General features: G+C 44.6%; 1 protein-coding gene across 1 annotated transcript in view; it reads right to left on the bottom strand.

Moving 5' to 3' along the window:
* LOC310773541 (ras-related and estrogen-regulated growth inhibitor) overlaps window positions 1-3,822 on the bottom strand; it is a gene marked incomplete at both ends in the record, with an annotated part of 9,598 nt that extends 5,776 nt beyond the window's left edge. The window contains 4 exons of the mRNA XM_083633439.1: window positions 1-103; window positions 501-574; window positions 2,527-2,583; window positions 3,771-3,822. The exon at window positions 1-103 is cut by the window's left edge and continues 36 nt beyond it. Of these exons, the coding sequence (XP_083489565.1) occupies window positions 1-103; window positions 501-574; window positions 2,527-2,583; window positions 3,771-3,822 (286 nt within the window). The remainder of the gene's footprint in view (window positions 104-500; window positions 575-2,526; window positions 2,584-3,770) is intronic.
* Between the last annotated feature and the right edge of the window lie 15,487 nt (window positions 3,823-19,309).

Here is a 19,309-nt window from a genome sequence, read left to right as displayed (position 1 = left end):
GTTGTGGGATCTCCATGAAGCTGAGACGTTGTGTGATGGAGTAGAGCAGTAGGAAACCATCAGCCCAACGGATAGAAGATTCTAGAGAAGCCAGAGAAGTCTCCTGGAGGAAAGAATGGCAGCTTTTTGAGGGATAACATACTGTAAGGTAAGGTAAGGTAAGCTAACAGTAACATGGACATGCACGCATTGAGTGAACATTATGCGGAAAAGTTAGATAACGGTTCTCTTTACTGTAGGCAAGTAAACAACTTTGATAAGGGTTAGGGCTTTGTCAACTAAAACTTTGGTTACATTTAATGTAAGGTTTTGGTCATGGTTACAGTTGCAAAAAGTTTCACCCACAGTAGAGAACTAATTCACGTGATTTTGGAATCGAACCTGGGTCGTCGTTGAACGTAAATGTATCCGCCCACATCCAACCCCACTTCTTTTGTGTCCTTTGATGCTACAATAACCAACATGCAACACAGTCTAACACAAGACAAAGAAAAATATACCTTATGAGCTGTGTCCAAAATCTCCAAATCAATAGCTTCCTGGTCCACCACCCTACGGCATCTGTAGGTCACCTCTATGGTGGCACACACGCACGCACACACACACGCACACACACACACACACACACACCACGCACGCACGCACGCACGCACGCACACACACACACACACACACACACACACACACACACACACACACACACACACACACACACACACGTGTTAATTTACCATGGTAATGAATGATGTCAGCTGTGTCTCATGAAGAATGGCATCACATTATCCTTGTTAGTGTAATAGTCTATGTCAGGCGTGTCAAACTCAGTTTCATCCCGGGCCACATCAGCATTATGGCTGCCCTCAAAGGGCCGGTTGTAAATGTAACACGATATAAATGTATCTAGCCTACTCGTTATCATATTACACAATTGCATCTGATTCGATTGTTGTTGGTTTGTTTAGTAATAACGTAATAACTAAAGTGATAATACAGACGATTTTCATGTAAATAAATGTCTGTATCGCCAACTGAGTTAACACAATGGTGATTGAGCCTATGGCCCATTGATGAAAGCCGTTGCATCTCTCTGTATTGCAACATTGATGAACTTGTGTCTGTGGCGACACTTTCCCCGCCCCCCAAACAAAAACAAAAATATATCACAAGAGGCGCACAGTTCTTGACGTGTTTCCCAGCACCCAGCACCCACCAGAGAGGGTAGGCGGAGTCGGAGCAAGTTGCTGTTGTTTATTATGATGAATATGATCCCACTGGAGATTTGAGCAGAACACACTCAAGCATCAGGATTGGCCAGGAGCCAGCCTTTTGTTCCCTTTTGACAGCTCAAATCCCCCCCCCCCACACACACACACACACCGCCCAGCTGCCTACGTGTCACAGTGATCTCCAGTGGCGTCCGCTGAGCAACTTCTTCTTTTGAGATGGGTGCGCGGTTGGCGTCCAAGCGTTGCATTACCGCCCCCACTGGCCAACTTGAATGTATAAGAAGAAGAAGAAGAAAAAACCCTTCACGTCACATATGCCCCACTGTGTGGATCTCATCTGCAATTACTGCTCATGGCCATTGGTGTTGTCAGAGACAAGAAAACTGAAATCTTCCGTATTATAACTTTAATAACTAGCTCTGAAAGCATGATTATAGGAAAAACAATAGCAAACAGATAGTCTACAACTATTAGAACTAATTAGAATTAGAATTGTATTGCGCAAATTGTACTCTTTGCTAGCTCTCGCGGGCCACATAAAATGAGGTGCTGGGCCGGATTTGGCCCCCGGGCCTTGAGTTTGACACATTGTTTTAACAGCTCTCCTCTAGCTCTTTCACACAAAGAGCAAGATGATGTCCTCATAGTCTCACAAGCCAGTTGATCTCTTCTACAATCTCTGAATGATCCAGAGACAGTCTGTAGTTCCATCCATTACAATTCGGACACAGGAAGTTATCATCAGGAAGGAAGGAAGTTTGATGGTATTCGACCAATCACGATACTCCGAAACATAACTGAGGCAGGTGATTGGATACCCCCTTATTTTGACCGGATATCCTGCCTTATTTTTTAACCGATCTTGAGACCTGCCGAAGTAGTTGTCGGGAGCATTTGCAAGTTGCGGGAGCCAACGTGTTGAGAGACTAAACATTATAATAAAGTGATGTAGAGAAATAATACACTCTTTCTGTCACATACACAGGCTGAGTGTCAGAGTAGTTCCGGAGCAGCGGATTGAGTAGCCCTGTCTTTCGTCTAAGAGGGCTGACCGTGGGTAGCTACTGGGACGTAAGTCGGGGCTTGATCAACCCCGGCTGGGTCACCTGGGCGAGGGTGTATGATGTTGCAGTACCCGAAACATCCTATGACCACAGGGTACATCACTGATACGTCCCAGTTGCATCCATGTGATGTTTTTTCCATACTGTATACAGTATAGTGTCTGTGTTGACTATGTAGAAAAAGAAAAGACACTCTCTCTCGGTCACATACACAGGCTGAGTGGTGTCACTCTTACCCTTTTTATGGTCGTATTCCCCGATGAATCGCTTGGTTAGAAAACGAACACACAGCGCTGGAGACACAGAACACACTCCGTCAGTATGGAGAGCAACCAAGCCAAATGCCATGCTTGTATCATTTATCCACCCCACTATAAGAGTTCCATACTGGTTAATCTCTACCATTATGGTGGAAATCAAACTTCAAACACAATCACAACAATAATCACAGTTTTAGATGCCTTCATCCTAAACAATGTTGTTTTAATTGCTTATAGACTTAACAGTTAGCAATTTTCACAACAAACAGGTGGAAATGGAAATTTGTGGTCATTCTTCCTCATCTTAACATTTATTCGTGACAACAACACATCAAAGGTTGAAAATTATGGGTGTGGCAGACATGTTTGTATGTTATACAAGTATGTGATGTGATGTTTAAAATACATCTAAATAATGATGTCACTGATGATGTCACAATGTCTATGACATCATCAGTGATGTCACTCGAGCACTCGATGATGTCATCAGTGATGTCACTTGAGCCATTGTGATGTCATCATGTCTATGACATCATCAGTGATGTCACTCGAGCACTTGATGATGTCATCAGTGATGGTCACATCAGCTATGGTCACATCACCTATGCTGACGTAATCAGTGATGCGAAGCTGAGCAATTGTACGCTGAGTGATGTCACTCGAGCACTCCATGATGTGATCAGTGATGGTCACTCGAGCAGGCCACGCAGCTGCCGAGCTGCAGGCGAGGCCACGCAGCGGGCAAGCCGCGTATGCGAGGCTGCACATCGGGCGAGCTGCAGGGCGGGCGAGGCCGCATAGCAAGCCCGAGCAGCGGGCAAGCCAAGGGATCTTAGCGCGCAAGATTTCTACTCATCATCATCATCATCAGCATATAAAATTGACTAAGTGGGCTCTGTCTGTCTTTTTGTCTGCGATTTTGGTCCCACATTGTGAGATTTGTGATGATTTTGGTCAGTAATGATGTCACTGATGATGTCACAATGTCTATGACATCATCAGTGCGGGGCGAGCGAGGCCATGCAGTAGCCGAGCTAGCGATCCCGCACAGCGGGTGAGCCTAGGAATCAAGCACGCGAAGTGCGCAAGATTTCTAGATATTTTATATTTACAGCTGTTTATGCATTGTTTAAATGTTTAACAATGTATTTACTGCTATGTATCTATCTACCTGTCTGTCTGCATATCTGTCTGTCTCATAGTCTACCCTGCCTGTCTACCTGTTTTTCCAGTGTTCTGAGTTCCAAGGATGAGGAGTTTAACTGGAACCATTTTCCTGCCAGATTCCACAGTCAGTCCTGCTGTCTGTCCCTGCATGTAAAGCCCTGCAGCGAAGAGAAGGAGAGGAGATGAGAGGGGAGGAGAGGAGAGGAGAGGGGAGGAAAGGAGATGAGATGAGAGGGGAGGAGAGGAGAGGGGAGGAAAGGAGATGAGATGAGAGGGGAGTAGAGTAGAGGAGGAGACAACAGGAGAGGAGAGGGGAGGGGAGGGGAGGGGAGGGGAGGGGAGGGGAGGGGAGGGGAGGAGAGGACAGGAGAGGAGAGGAGGATGGGGGTGGAGAGGGGAGGACATGGAGAGGAGAGGAGGAGAGGGGAGAGGAGAGGGGAGTAGAGTAGAGGAGAGGGGAGGAGGGGAGAGGAGAGGAGATGAGAGGACATATGAGGAGAGGAGATGAGAGGAGGAGAGGACAGGAAGAGAGGAGAGGAGAGGAGAGGGGAGTAGAGGACAGGAGAGGAGGAGATGAGAGGAGGAGAGGAGAGGGGAGTAGAGGACAGGAGAGAAGGAGATGAGAGGAGGAGAGGAGAGGAGGAGATGAGAGGAGGAGAGGAGAGGGGAGTAAAGGACAGGAGAGGAGGAGAGGAGAGGGGAGGGGAGGGGAGTAGAGGAGAGGAGAGGAGATGAGAGGAGGAGATGAGAGGAGGAGAGGCGAGGGGAGTAGAGGACAGGAGAGGAGGAGATGAGAGGAGGAGAGGAGAGGAGATGAGAGGAGGAGAGGAGAGGAGATGAGAGGAGGAGATGAGAGGAGGAGAGGAGAGGAGGAGATGAGAGGAGGAGAGGAGAGGAGGAGATGAGAGGAGATGAGAGGAGGAGAGGAGAGGAGATGAGAGGAGGAGAGGAGAGGAGGAGAGGAGGAGATGAGAGGAGGACAGGAGAGGAGGAGATGAGAGGAGGAGAGGAGGAGATGAGAGGAGGAGAGGAGAGGAGGAGAGGAGAGGAGGACAGGAGAGGAGGAGATGAGAGGAGGAGAGGAGGAGATGAGAGGAGGAGATGAGAGGAGGTGAGGAGAGGAGGACAGGAGAGGAGGAGATGAGAGGAGGAGAGGAGAGGAGAGGAGGAGAGGGGAGTAGAGGACAGGAGAGGAGAGGGGAGTAGAGGACAGGAGAGGAGAGGGGAGTAGAGGACAGGAGAGGAGGAGATGAGAGGAGGAGATGAGAGGAGGAGATGAGAGGAGGAGAGGAGAGGAGGAGAGGAGAGGAGGAGATGAGAGGAGGAGAGGAGAGGAGGAGATGAGAGGAGGAGAGGAGAGGAGAGTAGAGGACAGGAGAGGAGGACAGGAGAGGGGAGGAGGAGTAGAGGACAGGAGAGGAGGAGATGAGAGGAGGGTATAGCGGCACTTTTACATGATCTTGCAGCACTATTGTACATTTTCAAGCAATAAACTGTATCAATAATGTGGTGCCTTCAAAGTTAAACTGTGAGTGGCAATAAAACTGTGTAATGATGCAAAACTATAGCAATACAAAAGTTTATGCAACAATACAAAACTATAAGTAGCAACAAGTAAGTAAGTAGTAGTAGTAGTAGTAGTAAGTAACAATACTGCTGTATGCTACAGTATGTAAACTACCGGTATAGCTACATCCTAATGAACTCTGGGTAACAAGATGAGTAGTAATACAAAAGTACAAACAATACAGTAAGTAGCAATACTAAACTATATACATCAATACTAAACTTTATAACTCCATATATGGATGAAAGTACAGTAAGATAAATTGGAAGTGATATACTTACTGTATGGTGTTCAGTCTCAGACACTGACCATAGAGGGAATGGAGAGTTGGAGCTGTTTTCTTTCTGAGTCTGTCTCTCTCTGTCTCTCTCTCTCTGTCTCTCTCTCTCGCTCTCCCGCTGTGTATGTGTGTGTGTGTGTGTGTGTGTGTGTGTGTGTGTGTGTGTGTGTCTGCTGCTGTTTGAGAGAGTTTCCACTCTTATGGAGCAGAACATGACAGCTAGGCTACCTATCTAGAGGAATGTGATTTGGGGTCTTTTGGTCTATTTTTTAAAAGGTCATCCCTAGCAAAAGCCCATCGATGAGAATTCATACATATTTTGTAAAAACGTACTTTATAAAAGTAATCAAAACCTCCGTTGTAAAAATGCTCATACCTACATGACGCAATGTCATTATACAAAATCACGTGACAGAATAAAAATCACGCCCAGGTGTTGAAGTAAGCGCTGGAGTCTGTCATCATCATCATCTCATCCTCTCTCATTCTACCCTCTCGTGCTATGCAAACGGACATCATGCTACACATGGACACACGTGTCACGTATAGAAGCAGCTGCACCACTTAATAAAAAGTGTTAATTGGCCACGGTATAAGCTGCCAAGACAGAGGTGAAACCTCTAATCTGTCCTCACCAAACCCAGCACTGCCCCCTGGTGTTTGTTTCTAAGGCGGGCCAAACTTGGCCCACGTTCAGTTTGTTTTGGCCCTGGTTTTGAAAGAAAATCACGGCCAATATTACTACTGTCTTTCAGAGGCTGTGGCCGGCTCATTTTTAAAGCTAGCTTGATGACACTTATTATGAAAAACTAGAAGACCTATTTTAGTTTTAGAACGTAAATTGTCTATAAAATTGAATATAATTTAATGTAATTTCACATCACATCAACATACATTTTTGGCCCAGGGCCATCCCTCCAGATTAATCTTGGCCCTCCATAGGAAAGAATTTGGGCCCCTCTGTTCTAAGGGGAAAACTAGGGAAGACAAGACATGCATGTAACATTCTGGAAACAGACATTACACATGATTTTGGTTCATGCTGTCTTTATAGTGTCACACAGTTGATACAGACTTTCTTGACAGCACATTCATGCTGCAAACATGTTCCATCTAATACATCTAATAACAACAGTACAAAATCATCCAAGTAAGGCAGAAGCCCAGTTCAGCTAATACATAATACATGAGATGGCCAAAAAAAGTGACCATAAGATTGAAAACAATTCTTATTCAAGACTATCTTGCGATGGGATTCACCGTTCACCTATCCGGGGACCAGGGCCGGCGCCAGGATGAAATGACTGAGGGGGCTGTTATAACTGGCGAGGGGGCTGATTTATTTTTATTTTTATATGATATTTTTATATCGTAAAACATAGGTTATATACCCGCTATGCCTATTTCTGGACTTTTTAACCATAATAACCTCTGAAAAGCGCAATAACAACACAAGAAAGACTATATCAAAATCAAATAAAACATTTATTTCACAGCAGCAGATTAAGGCATTAATAGAGGTTCAAGGGTTCATAGGTTCAAATTTAATAAATAGCTACATCTCTGACACCTTGTGACAACCAAAGCACAGCAAATAGCGCTTCCCTGCCAATTCTGAAACAACAGAGCTATGTTTACAGGGGGTAGCCTACATCAACTTAAACTGATCAAATTTGACTGCAGAAACAGCAGCCTAAACATGTCAGGTACAAACATTGCCTAACTGGCCTTTATAGATTAACTATTCTTTAAAAAAAAAAAAAAAAAAAATCCCAAGTGAGGGGGCCGAAAATTGAACTGAGGGGGCTAAGCCCCCTTAGGCCCCCTCGTGGCGCCGGGCCTGCCGGGGACCAGTGGCCTCATGCAAGCCGAAATTCGGAGGGGGAAAAATTTGTGATGAACCCCTGCAGCGCCAGGGAACATTCGTCTTCCTCTACAAAGATGACCTGATCCTCATGGCCCATTCCAAGGAACATGCCATCTCCCACACAGTACAGCTGATGTGCCACCTGACCAGATTGGGTTTTGACATCAACTGGAAAAGGAGTGACTCCACCAACTGGACTCCACCACAGTACAGCTGCGCCTGTTATGATGTCAGACATGAACCTCCAGAGGTGTTTTGCCAGGTTATATCTAGATCCACCTCTTCACAGACACCGATGGGTGACCATCCCCAGATCCACCATGGGGAGACCTGGCACAATGGGGAGACCCCCATATACTGGCGCAAGGAATAATGATGGGGAGGGTGACCTCTTGTGTCACCACTGGGGGGCACCTGTCTAGGGCAATCAGTCGGTGGGGTGTGGTCCTCATCATCATCATCATCATGGGGCGGCATTAGCTCAGGAGGTAGAGCTGTCGCCTGGGAATCGGAAGGTTCCCGGTTCGAGGCTGGCTCCTCCCGGCAGTGTGTCGAAGTGTCCTTGAGCAAGACACTGAACCCCTAACTGCTCCCGACGAGCAGTTAGCGCCCTGCATGGCTGCAGACGTCGTCGGTGTGTGAATGGGTGAATGTGAGGTATTCATGTAAAAGCGCTTTGGGTAGTCGATAGACTATATAAAATGCGCTCTATAAATACAGTCCATTTTCATCATCCTTTATTTAATCAGGTAAGTTAATTATTAATTAATTAGAAATTATTAATTAATTAATTAAGAACAAATTCTTATTTTCAATAACAGCCTGGTGGAGAAAAAAAAACTCCTGAGGGGAAAGGGGGTTGGGGGGAAAACAAAGGCAGTGGTAAGCCAGAGCGACAGACCAACACATCAAACTGCAGCTGTATTATGCTGTTATTTTGGTCCTGCATCATTTCCTCCAACCACTGATACAGGGGAGGATGTCCTGGTGAGGACCAACAACTGCACCACCATGGCCTACTACATCAACAGGCAGGGTGGAGTGAGATCTGCACCCATTCACGAGTTTCCTGATGAGACCGTGGGCGCTTCCATGACACCCGTGACCCTCCCTCCCTGTTTCCAGCTGCCGGTTGCCTGTTTCCGCCCAGGACCGTTCATAGCAAAGAGACTGAAAATAATCATAATAAATGTTGTGACTTTGTACCTCCCTATGTCTTGTAATGGAGCCCCCCAGCACAATAATTTCACACGTGCATAATTGTACAACGGAGTGACAATATCTTGAATCTTGAAAGAGAGAGACCGCTAAAGCTACGTTCAATGACCAAATAATAAGAGTTCCGGTTTGGACGTTTAGCTTTCAAAACAAAAGCGGCCGATATGCAACCACATACTATTTTTTTAGCAATTTCGGCTAAAATAAGCCCATACAGTACGAGTGAATTGACATTCAGCTCGTTTTTGTAAAATATCGCCGCTATGCAACCACACAACGTTACTACTTTTAGCCATTTCGGATCAAATAAGCCATACCTTCCCACTCTTTGACAGCGGCACGCACGTCCTTGCTAGTGAATTTTTTTTAAACAGGAAGTCGACACCCGGCAATGGCTGAGAATCATGGGAAACGTAAGTCCAGGAATAAGGTGAATACGGAGGGCTGCAAGGCACCTGTGGCTCTGGGCCACGGAGCACCTTGGTGTCTCAAGGCTCTCCACATCCCGGGCCTGGAGAAGACAATGGCAACCTCAGGTCCAGGGTCGTCCCCCCTCCCCAAGCACAACAGAGGATGTTCTTCCTGCGGCAGCTGAAGACATTCAAAGTGCCAAAAGCAATGATGGTGCACTTCTACACCTCCACTGTCGAGTCCATCCTCACCTCCTCCATCACCGTCTGGTATGCTGCTGCTGCTGCCCTCACATCTGCAGACTGCAGAACATCATCCGCTCTGCTGAAAAAGTGATCAGCTGGTTACGATACGACCCCTCAAGTTCTGCTTGCACAGAAGTGTCACCCCAAATGCTTCTGAGGTCTAAAACCTCACTGACTAGCTCCGTCTAAGCTGTCCTCCATGATCTGCAATGACTGACTGGCCCTCCCGCCAGCGCAGAATGTCGAGTGTCGCTCTGGAGTGACGTAAAAGTCACATGTCATGGGCCACATGTCTGTTCACACCGAGGTCACATTAAAACAAATCTGATTTGAATCAGATTTCCCCCCCCGCATTTGAAAGTGGCCCAGGTTAGATAAAAAAAAACATGTTCACACAGTCATGGAAAAAACTGGCCTGATCACTGGGGACTGTAGATTGTCTCCAAAATGAGACACAACTCTGCTTCCGCACAGTAATACAGTTCAGTAATAGTTACTGTATACATAGCTGGTATAAACATTTGGACATAGCATTCATGGACATCACCCATTGGTTTGTGGACTGCCATTTTGAAGCCTTTTTTTAAAAGGCAGACAGAGCCGCAGCGCCACCTGCTATTGGTCCGTGATCAGCGGGCTGTGTGATCACTAGAAGGGTGACCTGTCAAACACGCCCCAAAGCAGCACCATAGTTTGCTTTATCATATGTATTGATTATAAATGGGCCGATTTTGGGACCAAAATTAACCTCATGCTGTATTGAAGAAGACTTGGAACTAATGATTGAGACCATACAGTACATACATACGGATGGAAATTAGCCTCGTGCTAAATCCGGCAATTTTTACACTTTTACTATGTTCCAGGTTTTACTATCTGTTTCTGTGGTTTCTGTGTTCACTAATTTTGCACTGTCCCGTCCAAATAAACAAATAAATAAATAAACAGTCATTAGGAAAGTGTTTACTGAGGTCAAGTGAGAAGTATAGGGTCATTTTCCAATTGACTTCTATACAAGAACTATTCATATTTCACTTTCAGAGTCTGTCTCACGAAACTGTAAAAACATGGATGCTGTGCTGCATAGAAATGAGAAACCAATCAGAATCAGAAGGCAGAGCTGTGAAGACGTGTTTGTTTCATCCTCTGGCAACCACCGGATATTCAGTTCAGATATTGTCAGGCCACCCCAAAAATCCTGAGGGTGCCAGTGTCAGCATTTTTCAAAGCCTTGGTTTAATTACAATTTTTTTTTATTTTATGTAAATGCATACCTGCCAAGGCGTTGAACTACCTTATCTCTAAAAGAGGAGGCTCGTGGGTACCCACAGAACCCATTTTCATCCAGATGTCTCAAGGTGAGAGGTCAAGGGACCCCTTTGAAAATGGCCGTGCCAGTTTAGCCAAAGTTTGGAGCGTTATTTAACCCCCTTGCCGACTATCTGGCATGACAGGGTTGATACCAGTGGATGTCCTATAGGTCTTCTAGTTTCATATGATACCAGGCTATTCATGTAAAAATTAGATTCTGAAAGACAGTGATGTCAGTTGCGGATGCCGGGCGCCCGGTGCCCTCAGGACTTTGGGGTGGCCCCTGCGGGGGCCAATCAGATTTCAGGGTGTACACCCTAGGCATGCCCCATGTAATTAAGTTAGTAGTTAGTTAAGGCAGTTAGTAGTTGTTCGTTAAGTATTTTGTGTGATCTAATATAAAGTGAGGACTATCTATGCCTTACGAAGCATTTATAAATGTGATTGAATACAATTGTTAAAAACATTATAAATTCACTTATTAATCAGGAATAAAACATTAACTGTGTTTATGAATGACTTAAAAATGCTTAGGATTGTATGAACAATGCTTTATAGATGATGAATTAAGTATTTACTAATACTTAACTAATGCTTAATAGTGTGTAGTTATTATAAAGTGTTACCAAATATAGTTCCATTTGCCCAGGAGATGGCGCTATTACCAAAGCTAAAGCAACACAGGATGGTGTTTGTACCCAAGAAGGATTGCATGTGTGGTGTGTTTTCAGTGCTCCAAGCCTATAGGGTGATATGATCCCACATACACAACAGTCCAGTAACACACATTGCAAACATAAACAGCACAGCTACAAGTCTGTCACAAGCTGATCAAGGTTTAAATTGCTATCTGCTATTGACTGGTCTTTGGTGTCAGCCTAGTCTCTTAAAACAGACTGTCTCATCTACATCCGGCGAATGCAGCTATACACAGCCTGTACGTTACACCCCCAGAACATGCACAAGGAAGTTGGGAAAAAAACCTTCAGACAGGAAAGAAGTTTGACGGAATCCGACCAATCACGACACGTGTGTCCACGAAAAATGCGGCATATTGGATTCTGATTGGACTAATGAGCGAAAGACCCGCCTTTCTGCGATTCTGATTGGACTAATGAGCGGAAAACCCGCCTTTCTACTTCCCATTCCGGTTGGTGCATGATTCTCCCCCACGAAGTACAGACGGTATGGCGGAAGCATTTGAAAATTGCGGAAGCCAACTCGTCTGTTCTAAGAGACTAGTGTCAGCCAGGTGCTGTCACCTTCTGTAGGGTGCAACAGGTGGTGGTGACATCACCTGGCACCAAAGATCAGCCAATAGTTGATGGCCATTTCAGTAGCATGCTTTTGACATTTAAGTTCTCCGGGTGTTTCAGTGCAGCTGCCCAGCGCTCCTGGCTCCGCCCGTGGAGGAGGATGAGCCAGCATGGGGACAAAATGTGGAGGACAAGTTCCACGGCGCCTCTAACTCCCAGCTCCACATTGGTAAGTGGTTTGAGTGATTGGATCACAATGCGTCTTGGAGGCCGTTTCCACTTGTATTTAGTGCTGTCCACTCGTGATCCGATCCCCCAAGATGCAATTTATATTCACAAAGATGGCCATTAATCTAAGGGGCAATGCAGCTCAACATGGATTGAGTGAAAAGCAGCATGCCTGCCTGTTGGATGCTTTCTGCATTAGGTGAGGGTTGAAGGGTCTAATTGTTTGAAAGGACGTGGAGTATCTTGTAAGGAAGCCGTTGACCTTGGTCACATTATCAGGAACAAAACTATTTTAGATTGTTCTTTTTTTCTTTTTTTCCTGAATTCCCCCCATTTTCTCCCCAATTGTATACTTGGCACTGCCCCCTGCTGCCCCACCCCCTCTGCCGATCTGGGGAGACCCGTAGACACACATGTGTCCTCCAATACACATATACTTGCCAGCCACTTCTTTTCACCCGACAGCGGGGAGCTTCACTGGCAGGACGTAGCACGTGGGAGGATCACGCTACTCTCACCAGTTCCCTTCCGCCCCGAACAGGCGCCCCGACCGACCAGAGGAGGCGCTAGTGCTGCGACCCACAGACACAGCCAATCGTGCCTCTATGGACCCCCGACCAAGCCGAAGGTAACACGGGGGCGCAAACCTGCAACCCTCATGTTGGTAGGCAGGGAATCTACTGCTACAGTACCCGGACGCTTATTTTAGATATTTCGAAAACCATTACTTACACGCACACACACACACACACACACACACACACACACACACACACACACACACACACACACACACACACACACACACACACACACACACACACACACCTTTCACTTCAAGTAGTTAAGAGCGCCACTGAAAATACAAATAGAACATGACAACATTTTCAGTACTGCTCAATCCATCTCCATTTACAGTGTATAGCTATACCTCTGAGACTCCAGGTGGTCCAAGTGTCTGCTCAGACGTTCTGTGTTAGTGGTTCTGCACTCACCTGGCTGATGGAGCAGTTGGGTGGGCAGTCTCCAAATCACTTAGTATACTGCAAATAGCATCTCGTCTTTTATGGAGTCTGCATGGTGAAGCTTTTGGAGGAGCTTGGGGAAAAAAGTCCTCGATTAGCTCCCTAAGTGAATCCTTCAGACATCCTCAGGGACAAGCTAAAAACATCATGGTCCACTGGCACGGATTCCTCTTTTGTCACCAGGCAGAAGACTAAGCAGCAGAGCCGTATAATAGAAGAGTTCCGACATCTCCATTCACTCCAATGGACCAGTTTTTTTCCAGGAAGTAGAAAGTGGAACTCTTCAGTAAAAAAAGCAGCACTGTCGAGTTGCATCAAAATAGACAGTGTTGTACTTTGAAAGGGTTTTTCATCCCTTGAAATGAATCAAATTGTACATTATCAGCTTTATTTTAACATGCAAAAGTAGCGCGAGACCCATTCCTGGCTGTTCATTGGCTAATGATTCTTGCATTTTGGTCCTCCCTGACGCCACTCTCTCTCTAGAGGACACTACTAAGCAGGAACTCTGACCTACCGTATATACTGTAGGAGTAGCACTTGTTGAACCAAAACCAGTTCCTGCTCTGAACCTGCATGTAGCCTACCAGGTGTGTCACATGCCTGGCAACAGGCTATTTCTAATGCGGCTGCATGTGCTTTGCCAGACCAGGGACCATGTGTTTCGACTGACCAATGGCTGCATTTCAATCAGCAGCATTTCACTCACTCTCTCACTCACTCACTCACTCACTCACTCACGGACACTCAGGAATGTAGCTGCGTCGTTATCCCGGGTCAGCTAAAAATCAAGTCCTTGAAGGTTTTTGAAAATATAGACATACCGTAAATAGACATCATTGAAAGAGTGTGAATCTCTATATTTTGTGCAAGAATAGAAATTGAAGTTATTTTGATATACTTAACGTTAGTAAATCGGCTATGTTCCGCTGTCTGCATGGGTCTCCCGGCGTCTGTGCGTCTGGCTTGTTTCACGCGCCATGAGAAAGTCTGACACGGTCACGTGCGTGCATGAGCGATTGATGTGGAATGATGCAGGCTAAACAGCGGTAACAATGAACCTTGCGTCAGACTATGCTGTGTTGGGTCCTTGAATTTGGGCCTGGAAAGTCCTTGACAAGTCCTTGAATTGGACGTTGAAGTAGGTGTGGGAACCGTGGTTAGTGCCTTGCTTTATGAACCCCTGGCAGTGTTAGTGCCTTGAATCCCACAAATGGTGAAGTGAAGTGTGAATCATCTAATAGTTTTACTACAGGGATATACTTTGACATTAATCTTCACTACAGTTTCAGTCATCAGAAATGCTTTCATGATTTTGTTTGTTTGTTTGTTTGTTTGTTTGTTTGTTTTCTCAGTGTATTTGGCAGTAGTCCAGCATCTTATCTGTGTAGATGTGATTGGACGTGTGCAGCAGAAAAAAAGGGGCAGAAAGAGTGAATGAAACCACTGCAGTGAGTGAGTGAGTGAGTGAGTGAGTGAGTGAGTGAGTGAGTGAGTGCCTCCTCCAGGACATGTTTAATATTGATGGATCCCTGCTCCAGTTTTGTCCACGGCTGAACAGGAGGAAAAGAGCAATAAAGACCATTGAGCACATACATAAATATAGAGTAGCAGTATATATATGGGGCTTCTCTATTTGTGTGACCTTCTGATGCTGGCTCTACTCAGCATCACAGCAGCGTGCTCACTGGTCCATGCAGCCAGGTCTTGAAGCGAGGGGTAGACAGACGGATATATGGGGCTGTCCCTTTCTAGAAGTGGGATGTGGTCCAGTGGGCGTGGGGCCACCCTGGCTCTGATAGGATGAGCATTGAACTGTACTTGTTCAATGCTGCACTGGTTGTCCATGAGAAGCTCTTAACCTGAGACATTTCGATCAGATCCTACTTGAGTATTTATGCATTATTATTATTATAATTATTACCAGCCATGACAACAGCATCGTCTGGTATTGTTTTCACCTCGTGAGTCTGTGTGTGTGTGTGTGTGTGTGTGTGTGTGTGTGTGTGTGTTTATATATGTTTGTCTGTGGACAGATTTTGTCAGCAAGATGGCGTCAAAACCGTTGAAGATGCATGCAGTCATGAACCTTTACAGGTGTGTAGTGGACATCAGACACCCCCCCCCCCCCCCCCCCCCCACACACACACACACACACACCCCTGGCCCACATTCGTTTTGAGTTGTGGGCTTCGTTCAACCCATTGTCTGGGTCAGAGCGGAAGGAGCGGCCCCAGTCCCCACTGTTATAGTTGCGGGTGCTTCCGGTCCAACGTTGGGTCAGCATGCCGCCGTCCTCTCTGATTATACGTGTGAGATTATGATTATGATAATGATGATTATGTATTATGTATAGTATTAATATTAATATTAATATTAATATTAATGATCATACTTATTATTAGTAGTAGTAGTAGTAGTAGTATTGAGTTCTCAGTTCTGAAATGTCAAGGTTAAGGAAAGGTCCTATGGCCTCATAAATGGCATTGCCTAAAATGGCCAGTGGTTGCATTTAAGTATTGATGGAGTATTAGAGGGGGGAAAGCATGTATCATTTGAGGAATAAGAAGCAAAAGTTCCAGTGAATCAGAATGCTCCTGTCATCCCTCTCTACAGCCAATCAGAATGCTCCTTTCATCCCTCTCTACCAGTGTTGGGCAAGTTACTTTCAAAATGTAATATACTACATATTATAGTTACTTTCATTTGAAAGTAATAAGTTACTTTACAATATTACTTTCTGTGTAGAGTAACTCATTACTTATTACACAACTGTTGCATTACTTTCACCAAAATAACAGCAGCAGCAGAATGACATTGCCGCCCCGGAACCATCCCGAAAAATAATTTCAACCACCTTGAAATCAGTGTAAACAGTCCAAAATTCTAAATGTTATTATTTTCCTTTCTTATTTTGTCATCTATAGTGGTTATTTGCATAAAAACACACAGTTTGATTAGGAAATGATTGTATCTTTTTGAAATATGTGCTTTGATTTAATCAAATGTAACTCAATTTGTAACTTGAGTTACTTGACAGAGTAACTGGTATAATATTACTGAAATCCTATAAGTAATAAGTTATATTACTGAGTTACTGCTAAAAGTAATATATTACATGTAATATGTTACTTTTGTAATGAGTTACCCCCAACACTGCTCTCTACAGCCCTCACAGCAGTGAATCAGAATGCTCCTGTCATCCCTCTCTACAGCCCTCACAGCACTTATTATAAAGGCTAATTAGAAGTGTGCTGTGGAAATAAAAGCTATTAAGCCCCTAATAAGCTATACTCACCCCATGAGACCAGAGCAGCATTTATACAGTAACTGTAGCAAGGCTGGGCTCATCAAATAGACAGTGTACCTCTGACTGTAGTGACTCCAATTCACATTTCCTTCAGCTTGGTTTAGAAGCTCACAAAAGAAGTGTATTTTCCAGTCTCATCCTAAGCATTAATATTTGGTATTTCTTACTTATGATGGGGGGGGGGGGGGGGATTTGCATCACGTTTGGGTGTTTTCAATCGGAGTCTTTCTTTGAGATGATACAGACAGCAATTGGCAGACCTGGAAGAAATATAGTTTTTATAATATTTATAATATTTCTGAAAATTTGCTGTCACTGCTTGAACCAGATAAGCGAGATTTGTCAAATAGCTCATGAAGTTTAGACAAGTATGTGAGAGTCACGTTTAGCTGCTTTTCTGCAATTTACAACTTTGCTCTCACACGACCTGAGTTGGGCCAACGACAGCTGAGGGTTGGGAAGGTCATTCATTTTGAGACTCTTGCATTCTGGTGCATATTGCTATTGAGATGAGTGAAAGGCACAGTGTATTTGGCCAGTTATGTGGAGGCTGCTGTGCCAAGATGTGAGACGCTGCGAGGCAGAAACAATGATTCCAGATGGTTAATTGTTGCCCCCCCCATCCCCCCACCCCCCGCGTGATGAAATCAGCCCGTGTCTGTCCATCTGTGAACGTGATATCTCAAGTTTGATCTCAGACACCACTGAATTTGACAAAACTTGAATTAACACTCCAATTTCCAGACTTTGGAAGGCCGTACCTGGTAGGCACCAGTCCAATTTTGATGAAGAGGAATTATTCATCTTATTACTACTTGGCCCAAGGGGTGCTTGCATCATTTGCCTGCCAAAACATGTTTGATCATAAATTATATAATAATATGAGAGTGATATGAAATTAGAAATAACCGCCTCTGACGAGTATACGACTCTGGGACAGATGGTCGATATTCCGGCCAGAGTTTCCGGTGTCCAACTTTCCTATAGCTTCCAACATATTATTTTACTTTAGATAATTTTCCACCCTTTTGTACTGTATACATATGGCTAATTATAGTTTTTATGTTAGACACCTTTCAGAGCAATTTTCTCATAATGTTGATCTTAAAGCATCTACGAGCAAGATTTTCGATTGTTATTAAACAGTCTAAATTTAATATCAATGCATCACATCTTACCTCTAATAGTAGACATGACCAACGCAGAGTAGTCTCGCTTGAACCCCGAGTGAATCGGCCAGTGTTAGTCTCTCTGTGGCCAGGGCAGATCAGGAAGTGAAATGAAACGGTTTGCAGCAGCCACTTCGGCCATAACCACAAAATAACTTCCAAAAAACCTGTTAGAATATAACGAGAGATGTTCGCGAGAGTATGCATGGCGTTCTCCTTGTTTATGGTATGTTGCTAGGCAGCGCGAACGGGGGAAGGCAGGCAGCTGCGTTTCACTTCCGGGTTTCACTTCCGGGTTTATCCGGTCCGGCGGTAAGGAGAGAGAGAGAGAGAGCCCCCTGTTGACGCGAGTTTAGACAGACACAGACTTAAGAGAGCAATTTCCGATTCACACGGCTTTGGTCTCAGCTAGTATTATAGGTAAGATGTGATGCATCAATATTGTAATTATACTGTTTAATAACAATCGAAAATCTTGCTCGTAGCTGCTTTAAGTGTACCAACATTCAAATAAGCATAATTTTCTTCAATTATTTTCAGATTTCAATGTGTGGCAGACCATTTGAAAACTTACAATCTGAACTTTCGTAATCTGTAAAACACAAAAAAATGACCTTGGCCTTCCTTGTACACAAATTACAAATTACCCTCTCACATATGTGTAGTAAACTACTACTTAAGAGTAGACCACTTAAGAGTGGACTACTACTGTAAGCATTCAAGACTATAGTACTAACATCTGTAAGTGACAGCTCTAAGTAAATGCTAGTAATCTGTACTCTTTCCAGTACTTTTCAGTTTTTATATAACCCCATAACCCCATAATTGTTACATGCTATATTTTATTACTTGTGTGTGTGTTGTTGCACCTTTGCTAAAACGAAAGCTTGTCATCTGACCTATAATGGATTCATTTGCCATTTGCTAAAACATTCTCGGGACAGCTAGCATAATGTGACAATACCCAGGCCTTTAGCCAGATGAGTACCATAGCTTCCTTTATTCATAAGTCAACCTCCGCTTAGGCCTACCTGTCTATATGGAAACATTCAAGGGGCAAAATGGTGGACATCAAAGTCCCGCTGACGTACCTCCATACCTGCCTCCTCTCAAGGATATCCATTATTAAAGACACGAGATGATGGGAGAGTGAAGTCACTCAAAAGTAGAGCATCTTCTGACCCGTGACTGCTCATTCATTCAGTCAGTCAGTCCACTTAAAGGGGGAGGGGGAAATAAATAAATAAACAAGTGAACAATGTTAAAAACCTTAACAGACCTGTTTTTTTTTTAACTGGCCAAAGACAGCAGCATGACATCATGTTGTATCAAATAATTAAAATAGTTGTAAATAAAACGCTAGTGATAATGAATAGTTAATTTGTACTAGCCATATTTGCAGATTATTATGAACTTGGATTTGTTTTTATCCTTTTTTTTTTTTTTACCTTTGATGCCACTGTCATTTGACTCAATCGGAATGGTAAAATGATTGATGCACCGCTCTGATGCACCGCTCTCAACTGACGCACCACCCTGATGCACTGCTCTCAACTGACGCCGCTTTCTCAACTGACGCACCACTCTCAGCTGACGCTCACGCACCGCTCTCTCATGCACTATAGTCTCAACTGACGCACCGCTCTCAACTGATGCATCGCTCTCAACTGACGGACCCCTCTCTGGGTGCTTATTCGATTTGTTA

The sequence above is a fragment of the Poromitra crassiceps genome (assembly GCF_964638095.1).
Source record: "Poromitra crassiceps genome assembly, chromosome: 3".
In the NCBI taxonomy this organism is placed as follows: Eukaryota; Metazoa; Chordata; class Actinopteri; order Beryciformes; family Melamphaidae; genus Poromitra; species Poromitra crassiceps.
Note: the sequence above shows the minus strand (reverse complement) of the source record. Positions and strands in the feature narration are given on the sequence as shown.